Source organism: Opisthorchis viverrini (genome assembly GCF_000715545.1).
Source record: "Opisthorchis viverrini unplaced genomic scaffold opera_v5_74, whole genome shotgun sequence".
In the NCBI taxonomy this organism is placed as follows: Eukaryota; Metazoa; Platyhelminthes; class Trematoda; order Opisthorchiida; family Opisthorchiidae; genus Opisthorchis; species Opisthorchis viverrini.
The window spans coordinates 1,472,105-1,482,589 of NW_008751731.1; the positions used below are offsets into that span (position 1 = coordinate 1,472,105).

The 10,485-nt window shown below is 42.6% G+C and overlaps 2 protein-coding genes across 2 annotated transcripts in view; both read right to left on the reverse strand.

The window, feature by feature from the left end:
• The window catches only part of T265_04519 (hypothetical protein), a gene marked incomplete at both ends in the record, with an annotated part of 10,216 nt that extends 2,114 nt beyond the window's left edge, over window positions 1-8,102 (reverse strand). The window contains 3 exons of the mRNA XM_009169274.1: window positions 16-162; window positions 3,032-3,184; window positions 8,055-8,102. Coding sequence (XP_009167538.1) covers window positions 16-162; window positions 3,032-3,184; window positions 8,055-8,102 — 348 coding nt within the window. The remainder of the gene's footprint in view (window positions 1-15; window positions 163-3,031; window positions 3,185-8,054) is intronic.
• A 371-nt stretch (window positions 8,103-8,473) lies between these two features.
• On the reverse strand, window positions 8,474-9,259 carry T265_04520 (hypothetical protein; the record flags this gene model as incomplete). Its single annotated transcript, XM_009169275.1, has 1 exon — window positions 8,474-9,259. The coding sequence occupies one exon, from the start codon at window positions 9,191-9,193 to the stop codon at window positions 8,474-8,476; it is 720 nt and encodes a 239-aa protein (XP_009167539.1).
• Window positions 9,260-10,485: the final 1,226 nt, after the last annotated feature.

Genomic DNA, 10,485 nt, shown 5'->3' on the forward strand with positions numbered 1-10,485 from the left:
CCCTTCCCCGTCCACCTTTATTCTTTTCTTTACAATAAGGCTTTCAAATAAGTCATGGTTGTACGGCAGTGAAGCATCGGTGTTGAACACTGATGTCATGCTGTCGATGATGATGATGATGATGATGTCGCAAGTCCTTGCAGCCACCAAAGCATAAGCTGGCTGCCAATAATTTTTCGTATGTATTAGCGTAATCAGAACTTCAAACTACTTCCAATCTGAGGCCTTATTCGTCTCAATTCAGCAGCTAACACTGTCTGAACGAAAGTTTGTTTGGAGCAAAACTCCACACTTCTTTAGTCCTAATGGCATGGACTCATTTAACTGTAGTATGTCTTTTCATTCGGCTAAACCCTCAAAGCTTTCATGTGGGGCGAAAATTGTATATATTTACTTCGCGCGAAAGACGGTTTGAAGATGTTAGAATCCTGCGACATATCGTGTATATTAAAGCATAGAAGTTTGGTCATTTACACACGGTGACTTGTTCGGAATCTCCTTTCCTGCACCTGGTCAAGGATTCAACCGATTTCCTTAACTGACCTCCACTAGAAACCCTCGGGTCCGGTGTTTTCACTGCATCTGACGTTATTCCTGGGGCACGGGATTCTCAACTACGAGCTGCCTGGCAACCGATTTCTTACGCACTGTACCTACAACATCAGTCCAGCGGATATATCAAAGTCACTGGCGAAGAAAACGGGCAATGTTCGCTCTATAGATTGAAAGGCGTTGTTGATTATGGAAAAGATGCTTAAATCTTTGCTGGAACGGAGTGCAAGCTGGCAAAGAGAGTTAAAATGTGTTCCAGGTAATCCGAACTGAACCTCAGTATCTGGAAGTACTTACTAACCCACCCATCAATTGTGTCTAGGCCGTGAAAATGGAAACCTCCACGTCCGCCGATTCTACAGAAACTGAGAAGGCAGTTGTGGAAACTGTCTAACAGTAGTCTACTCGGACAAATTTACTCCGTATTAACCTGATTTCAGAATGCCTGTTCAGATGTGAGATTACGGAATGGGGAAAAATGAGAACGTTTGGTTGTATAGCTAAATTTGGAAATGTATTGCGATGGTATGCATACGGTACCACAAAATTCGATTAATACATCCTACTCACCTAAAGGTATTTCATTCAACTCAGCACTATAATGGACACAATTTTTCTGGGGAAACTGTTTACGGGTTTAAAGCAGTGATTCATAGACAACCAGTATAGCAAGCACACCTGGCAATCGTCACGATACAATGAAGGTAACATCATAGGAGCATATCTCACGTTCTTTGTACTAATAGGTGTTTGCACGTACGGCTTAGGGTTCCCAGTAGATAAGGACTACGTTTATCACAAGTGTCAACTGATTTTATGGTTGCGAGCTACTTATATCTTCCCTGTATGCCTCTTAGCACTCAGACAATTTTCAATTGGTGGTATTTACCAAACGGTTTTTGTTGACCTCAGTCAATGAATAACTAAATCCACAAACAACCGAACAACTCCGAAGTGATATCGCTCAGTCAATCTTCGCAGTGAAGGCAACGCGAGCAAAGGTCATCTCACCACGAACGATTTTTAGTTTCGCGTTTTTTTACGCAACTGATCGATCCAAGACGATCACAGCGTTTGCTCAAAATACACACCTCTGGTGTGCACATAAAGGCCGCTTCAAACGAGAGTTTAAATGCATCTGGTTAACACAACCCCACAGCTCAGTAAATTGGTCTAACCCATCTGACATCTCGTCATACCAAATAACTTGCATTTCTAAATTATGGGCCCCAAAGCTTACCCAGTACATACCGATTCATACGGTTCAATCGACCGACCCAAGACAGGTTATATGCTTGCTCCAGGTGTGCCATTGAAATCCATTTTACCATTTGTGGTCATGTCGTATCGGCATGCAAAACCGACAGGGTGGAGGCACACTGCAACCATGTGCATTATTAAGCCTGAAAGCCGTATAAATAGAGTCGCTGTTAAAGTGTTGGTCCAATTATCAACTGACAGCAACCAGTGGTTGTTGAATTCACACACAAGTAATCTCTCCTGGATAACAAAATGAGGACTACGCATCTTCCAGTGAACCAGTACTCACGAAAGAAAACCTAGAGTCGTAAGACGTTGGAAAGGCGATGGATAGGCTTGCAAGCTTCGTCTACTTGGCTCGGTTTCAAGGCAAATTGGAATTCGAGTTCAGGTGACACACCTGCTCGAGACGTCAATGAATGCTTGGCAAAGTGGGCAGATAAATGTACCTGGGTCTTTTATGCTCTGGTCCCGTGAATGCTGGTCATTCGTACCATCGGTTGTGAGGTAAACCGTGTTCCCACTTTTACCAGCAGAACCCAATTTATTCTTGCCTCACATGTGTGTTCAATCTGTACTGATCACAAAGTATTAATGTTCGACAGTCTGATTTTTTAAAATATGCACTTTGTTAAAGGTCAAAACTGATATGCATACTTCATATATGATGGTGCAACGATATCAACTGAAAAGTCGTATTAATTAGCAGGCATTAAAGCGGTTTTAGTGGATCGATTCAAGCACATTATTTTGTTCCGCTTCTAGTCTCTGATATTCGAGGGTCTGATATTTAAAGGTATAAGCTTCCCTGCATGATAGGTTCGTGGAAGATCTTTAACTGAGTATGTAAATGGAGATATCTGTATTTTAGACGCTTGTCGGAACTTCCCATCAAGTTTGGAAACAGGAATGTCGAATAGTTAGTAGAAACAAATTTTTATTGTAATCTCTATGGTTCTCGAAGTAGAAGCAATAAATTAAAGAAACGTATAGCATTTGAAATTTGAAGCCCTTATTTCGCCGCCCTCTTATGCTGAGCTAAACTTTAGGTAATTGATCTCAAATTAGGGTGAAAATGAATGAAAGTCTGTTGATTAGCATACTTTGGATACTGCTCTCTTCTACTCCTCAAACACAATATAGTCGTGAGTATGCTTGTTAATCCGGATTTTTAAAGAGCGTGGGGCGACATGGCTCAGTGGTTAGATCGCGAATTTACTGAACCGAAGGTGCATGACTGAAACCCGGCCTCTGCCTCTCCGCTTGCCCTGTTTAGGCTTGGGCGACCCGGGTGTATCCCAGTCCTGGTGCTCCATTCAGGTGACATGACAGCTAGGCACCGAAAGGGTGTTACAGCTGAATGTCTCTCTCTCTCATATGAGAAGTGAGACGTAGAGATTATACAACATCAAAGTATAAAAGGACGGCCTACATGGTTACCTGCAAATTCCGATTGGTTCCTGAAAATGTTATGGAATGTTAGGTTTGTATTTGCAAATTGGGTGTTAACCGGTGCATAATTGAACGCTTATTTTCTAATCAGCTACAAAGTACGATCGAGAAAGATTAAGGGAATACGGTTCAAGTAAGAGCGAAACCAGCAGCCTATTATCCAGGTTTTCCACTGATCTTCGGAAAAATAAAATATACAAGCGCTTTTCGAAAGTTTGCCATACAGTGACCTGTGACTGAACGGTTTAGAAAACTGATCGAAGTTGAAGAACAAGCGATACTGACATACACTGTTCCAGCCAGAATCCGCAACTCCTAGTGTTCGAGTAAGGCAACAATGATCAGATGAATTTAGAACAAGGCCTATCAGTGGACACTTAGGTCGATTAATAATTCCATAGATTGTTTTCTTGGCTTGAACAACATTTTCTCAAGATTAACTGGCCAAATATTGGATGTGTCAAACAAATTTTTCTCTTGTCAACGCAGAGTTAATTTCTCAGTCGTTTGGATAGCTGTGAAGACCCTGCTTCGCCTAAATTTCCATCGCAAAATATCATACTTTATGGAAATTTTGCAGAATTACACAGACTCGTGAGTAGTTTATCAACCCACACTTGAAACCATCCGTAGTTTCGCGCAACTGACAGGGATGGGTTAAAGAAATATTCACTCCAGAACCGATTCGAAGCTCATACACCAAAAATTTATTGTCAGATAAAAACGATTTTTTTCCTTTGGAGAGAGAGAACCAGCTACCTATCGCGTGATGCAAAAATGCATCAGCCCATATCGATGGCCCCCAAAAAATCCTGTGGTTCCGTTTGTTTCAGAAGTCACCCATCCTTTGCTTATTGTGCAGTTGACAAATCGAAAACTCCCGTATTCTTGGTTTGGCCATGATCATGTTGCTTACGTTAAGATCGGTTGCATTCATCTGCTAACAGCCCCTGTGTCGGAATATACTACTGATAAAATGTGCATCTGATGGAAGGTCGGTTTGGGAAGAATTATTTAACCACTTAACGGCTTTTAGTATTCAAGAAAAATACAAAAAAGTTTTAGATAACTTTTGTGGATGCTGAACTTTTCAAAATAAGGCTTTTTGATTTGATGTCTGATTGCCTCTGACTACACTTGAAGCTACTGGTCTCTAGTTAAAGTCACGCACTCTTGTAGCGCCTGTATTCTGGCACCCAGGGTGGGAAAGAAAGAGTGGCCTAGTTTAAAATTGCATGCAGTACGATGCAGGAATAGGTAGCCACAGCAACCAAGCTCTTTGGTTGAATTCAAGCTGAAAGCCAAAAGCTATGTACATGTCACGTGATGCGTGCCAGAAATGCAACCTGTCTTGTAGGCAAACTCACCTCTGCTAATTGTTAAATCATACCGGCTTATACTGTCACAGGTTCGTTCCACGTTCACACTCTGATTTGATCATCAATATCAATATCTATGGATCTAAACTAACTCACTTTGACATTCTTCGGGTATCGTGTGCTTTGGATTTGTCCCAAGTAAATCAGACGAACAAAGCTACTTTGAAACTTACTGTTTTACTCAGATAAGTAGGTGGGGTTGAGCATCCGGATACACACCTTGCCATATGTGAAGTGGTCAAAACCAAGGCAGTTTGTATCGTACCTGACAGGTCCATAGTTTTTAGTCCAAAACTCCAACCACACCCCGTGACCCTGCGTGAGCGAGTAGGAGGTCAATCGATTTGTGTAATTTTCACTTCTGGCGGGAATTCACTGTAACCAATCACTGTGTGTTTCATAGCAGAATACCTCTGCAAACCCGAAGTACAACTTATTGAACAGCAGCTGACATGTAGTCAGGGGCTACGATCATTAATTTCTGCTGTAAAATACGCTGTTCGACCAGGTTCACCGTGAGATTTATTAGGCTGCTGAACATGACGATGAGTGGCAGAATTGATGGGAAACTGCTGAATATTTTTCCTACTTGGACGTTATAGAGGCTTATTTACCTAGGTTGAAAAATTTCCCAACCGAGGGGACCCACAGATTGTTCAGTTTGCTTGAACCTTAAAGCTTTGCAGCAGAGCAGTCCAAACTGGGATTCTATAACCCATGTCTGGCTTTTTCGACGAGCTTGATAATTTTGTCGCTGTTTTGTACTCACTGAAATAAGTGGCCTGACGACAAATCGCAAAAAAAACAAAATATCAGGCTTAGCGAACAAGTCAGCCACCAACCACACCAAATGACCTAGCAGCTTCCTATTTAGAGTCTTGTAGGTTTATCAATCTCTCCTACAGAGTACACATGAATTGCCCCAGCAGTGTTCTAAGTGCCGGCCCAATTGCTTGGTTCTAAATACATCTAGGAAAGTTTCAGATAACTCAGGTTTTCTCTGAGACAAACGGGGAAGTAAATAATGTTAGATAACAAAAAGTCAGGAATTATTCTGAAGGCACAAGTGAATGAGCAGTCGAGTATGAACGAATACTGTTCCGAATGAGGGCCCTCGTCGAAACACACAAAAAATGGGATCATGTTGGTCAGCGCCAATGGTGATACTAATTAATATTTCTGAATAGTTTGCAGCAGACTCACAGGGTTCAACCATCTGACCAAATTGAAAGTCACAAAATGTCGCTGAATTTTAGAGTTTCATTTGCGGTCCGTAAACCTGTCAAATTCGTCAATCGATGAACACTATCCTTCTTTAATGATAGGCGTCACTTAATCCAGGATTTCACAACTTTGCCCGAATTCTTTGTCTCTATGCCTTAATGGATTCAAGGTCAAACAGTCATCAGTTAAAAAGCCGGTTTAGTTTTTTCGCCATCGACAGTTTCCAGTCGACCAGTCCGGATGCATGTGAATTGAGATGTGCATGCTTCGCAGATGTGATTGTTATTTGCTGATCACGGATTGTGTGTGCTCAGTCATCATTTAGGCGATCAATAATCCGAATGGCTTGCCGCTGATATTCTCTCTTTTGGTTCCACAGGTGTCTGTGAACATCATAATCTCTGATGGTCTCTGTGGTATGAAACACTCAGCCGAGGAGATAAAACATTTGACAGTGGAATACCGTCTTATTTTTTCGGCATTGTCTGAATGGGCGGAAACAATGGCGTGGCTGAATGGGAATTTCCTGTTTACGAAGAGTTTAGATGAAGCAAACCCGGTATTTATCTGATAATCGCACCCAGAGTGGTTTTGACTTATGGACACGTATTCGTTTCTCTTTCAAGGTTTGTCCAATAAAAAACTATCATGTAGCCAGCATTTCTATCTACTAGTAATGCAATCGCCTCCCTTTTGGTTACCGTCATGGATGGTTTTCACTAATGGTTCAGCGTACTGCTTTCCGAAAGCGATGAAAGCGAAATCCTTCGTCCTCTGACTTGTGAAGGAAGCATCTGTTTGAACCGTTTAAAAGTGTGCAGGTGATAGACGGATTGATACTATGCTTACTGCTTGTACTTGCAACCGTTTCGTCATTTCTTGGGCTGCTACCAACCGTTCATCGGTTCGAAATAATAGGCTATTTTAGACATGAATTTTTCCGAACAGTCTTTTAGTAACTATTTTCTACGCTTTAAAAGTATTGGTTCCGTTATTCTGCTGTTACTCGACGTCACTGGCCTCGGACGGTCCAAACGTCAAACAGACATTGTCATGTCGAGATGAATGTGCTCAATGCGCTTCCGGTGGACCTTTTCCCCAGTTTACCTCAAGACTGAATTCATCTCGTCTTGTGACGCACTGCCCAAGCACACTGATGAAATTGATAATCAATTACATTCAACCTGCCATTCGATCTCTACCTCTCCGTAATCCCAGTGTTGTTTACCTTGATATGCTGTCGCCAACCCTTTGTCAGAATGCACACTACGTGCAAACAAAGTGAACCCAATAGAAAATACAAATGTGAGGATGTGCCGGCTACTTTTCATTAGGTCTCATTAGGTCAAACGGATAGTAATTAGGCTGTAGAATTACGAAGGCAATCAGCTGGCGAAAACAATAGAGCTGGTTGAGACACGGATATGGTCACCAGTCGGTAAAATCTGTAACAACCTTTGAGGTCACTGATACGCCTGTTCACGCAGATGAACACCAGAAATCGCCCCGATGTTACCGAAGCTAACGCTATCTGGACAACGCGAATGATATGAAACGAAAAATCAAAGGAAACTACCGACAAACGTTGATATCAGGTTGTGTGGTGCTCCCTCTGAAGAAGAATCGGTGATTTCCGCTGGAACGGTCGGAAAGTGTTCCCCTTATGTGAATCTATTTCTCAACGAAAACCACTGTATTCTGTCCCCGCACATGCTCATCAACTGAATCACTTGGACTGGTATTGGCGGACTGTTCCTAAGCCAATGAATGTGCCGCTTACAATGAGTTGTTATCAGATTGGCTAAATCGTCTGCGGAGAGCTGCATGCATGGTACTTGTTGATAGGCATTTTCGAGAAAACCGGTAGACGAACGTGTTTTGGTCTCCCTGATAAAAGGCGGCGAAAGACGATCTAAAGGTCGCCTTACAAACACCACATAATTAGCCTTTCAAAAATAACCTAGCAGCTTGTTTATTGATCAGAGTGACGCAGCTTGGCACGTAACCCACATATAATCCTTGGAGCCTAATTGAATGAAGCTACCGATTTTTTACCAAGCCCTCCTGGAACTAAACTGCGGGCGACTGAACCTCTGTTTTTTTAGTATAAACACGTCGGTTACCAGTTCAGATTTCGGAAGAACGAAATGGTCATCTTTGGTCTACCTAATCCGTCAGATATCTTACTATGAGTAAAAATACGACTGATATTCGTTTTGAATTGTCATTCATCATTTTTGTAAATAACTGGTTAAAAAATAAACAAACATGACAAACAAAGGTCTGTTGCTTCCTCAGGGTTTCTTTGAGGGTACAAGGTGCTTACCAATCATTTGAACTTTGCTGAAAGGTAAAGAGTTTCCCCGGTTGTTCGATCAAAATATTTGCCATTTCCGGTGGAAACGAATGAGGAAAGGACTTTTGGCACCGGGAGTTCCATTGACGTTTGGGCTGGTAACTCGGCTGTGATGAAAATGACTGACTGGATGTCCTTTCCGACGGGAACCGCGAACCGAGCGTTTCACAGGATTCACAAAAATAAATCAAATTATCGACCCAACAATACAAATTGAAAGACTTGGCACTTCCTTCGGTATGAAATATCCCTAAGAGCTTTTGGACATACACAGTAAGTTGGACATCCTTGATGAGATTCTACTGCGTTTTGAGCCACACTCTGCCCCTACGGCGCCCCCATTTGAAACTGATTTAGTCCGATTAAACGACAGAATTCGACGCACATTGATTCGTCGTGTACGATCTGTTGACGAATCTAGGATGAGCCGAGCTGCAAGTTGAAAAACGGCTTCTATGTTGGATCGATTAAGTGCCGAACACTCTAAATGAAACAGAGCTCCTATTTGTTTACGTATTTTTTCGGCTTCATCAGGTTTCACGCAATCTATAACGGGGGTCCCTCGACGGCTGTTTCCGCCCTGACTGAATACCGGCGCACATCGTCTGTCTGATTTGCACCCGATTAGCATGATGGGGATAGATGGACAGTAGGAACGAACTTCACCAACCCACGTGTGGACAATGTTATCCAGGCTTGTTCTACAGTCGACTGCATAGCATAGAAGAATAAGACTTGCGCCAGGATAAGCGAGCTGTCGAATCTGATCAAACTCTTCTTGGCCGCCTGTGTCCCATAGTCCGAGCGTGATATGGCGGCCATCCTCCAGTTCCACATCTTTCGCCGTAGTTTCAAACACAGTTGGAATATAATCCGAATCGAATATATCTTGAACGTAAGCTTGTAGCAGGGCTGTTTTGCCTACCATACCATCACCAACAACCACGACTTTTCTGGATGAATCCAACATTACACACGAAGTAGAGCAGTGTATCCAGTGCCCGCTATGTGAATGCAACGTGTGTCTAAAGCACAAAGTCGCTCATGTGATCTGCTTGCGCCGTGCGATCCACCAACACCATTAGTAGGATTCTACGTGGTTCGCATCTGTTCAAGTGACACGCAGACCAATCAGGAAAGCGGCTGAACCGGGTCTGTGATTGGTAGATTTGGCAGATTCACTGCACACGAAAATCATGGAATGTCGGGTGCTTTCTGGTAGCCATCAGTCACCTGTAGTACACAGCGTCTGTATATGTCGGTTCTAAAAATGGAACAAAAACTTGGAATGACCTGTTCTGACGGTGACCGAATACAAATGCAGTTGCACGTTTTTTTGCAAATGTGGCCGTTCCTGATGATGATGATGATGATGATGATGATGATGATGATGATGATGATGATGATGATGATGATGATGATGATGATGCTGTTGATGATGATTATGACGAGGATGAGGATGATGAGGTTAAAATCCAACTCTACTGTGAGTCGCGAATCGTTCTTTTTATACCCTTCTCATTTTCACTGTTGGAAAACGTAATTCTCTTGTGTCTGGTGGCTTGAAGTTCCTTCTTACCACATACATAAGTTAATCATATAAATCTAGATGCCGATTCACGCGGCAACGGATTCATTCCAGTCGGACGAATGAAGCTTGCCCCTTTAGTCCTAAATACAGCTGTACCTTCAGGCACCCGGACTTCGTACAAATAACGCCGGAATGAATTAAAAATTCTTTTGGGGTCGAACACTGGACACTAAGTCGCACATACAATACGCGACAAGACGTGGGTCTTCTGAGGTAATAGAGTGGAGCGGTTTCGCAGTGCTCCCAGCTAGGCCACATTTTTGCGTTCCACGGGAGTTACCACGCCCACCGTAGCGGAAAACGGTCTCATCAGTATTCCCTATTGTTTTGTCTAAGTTAACTCTAGTTGGGTAACGATATACAGATTATTAACCTCGGGCCACACAAGATGCCTGCTTGTAGCTCAGTTATGACAGCCCCTAGACAACAGGAGAGCTGTCCTGGAAGTTCCTACTAACTCGGAAGCTTTAAGTCAGATTTTTTCAGCTTTGATGATCACAACATTAAACGAAAAGGCGATTCACGTGAATTACACATGTTTTCTCTCAACTCTGAAGACTCGATGACTGACGGGAAGTTTCAATCACTTCCTAGATGAAAGAATCTTCTCATTTACAGTGAACTGTATACTCAGAATAATGGGTATCACCTGGTGAGAGAAGCCCTGTATT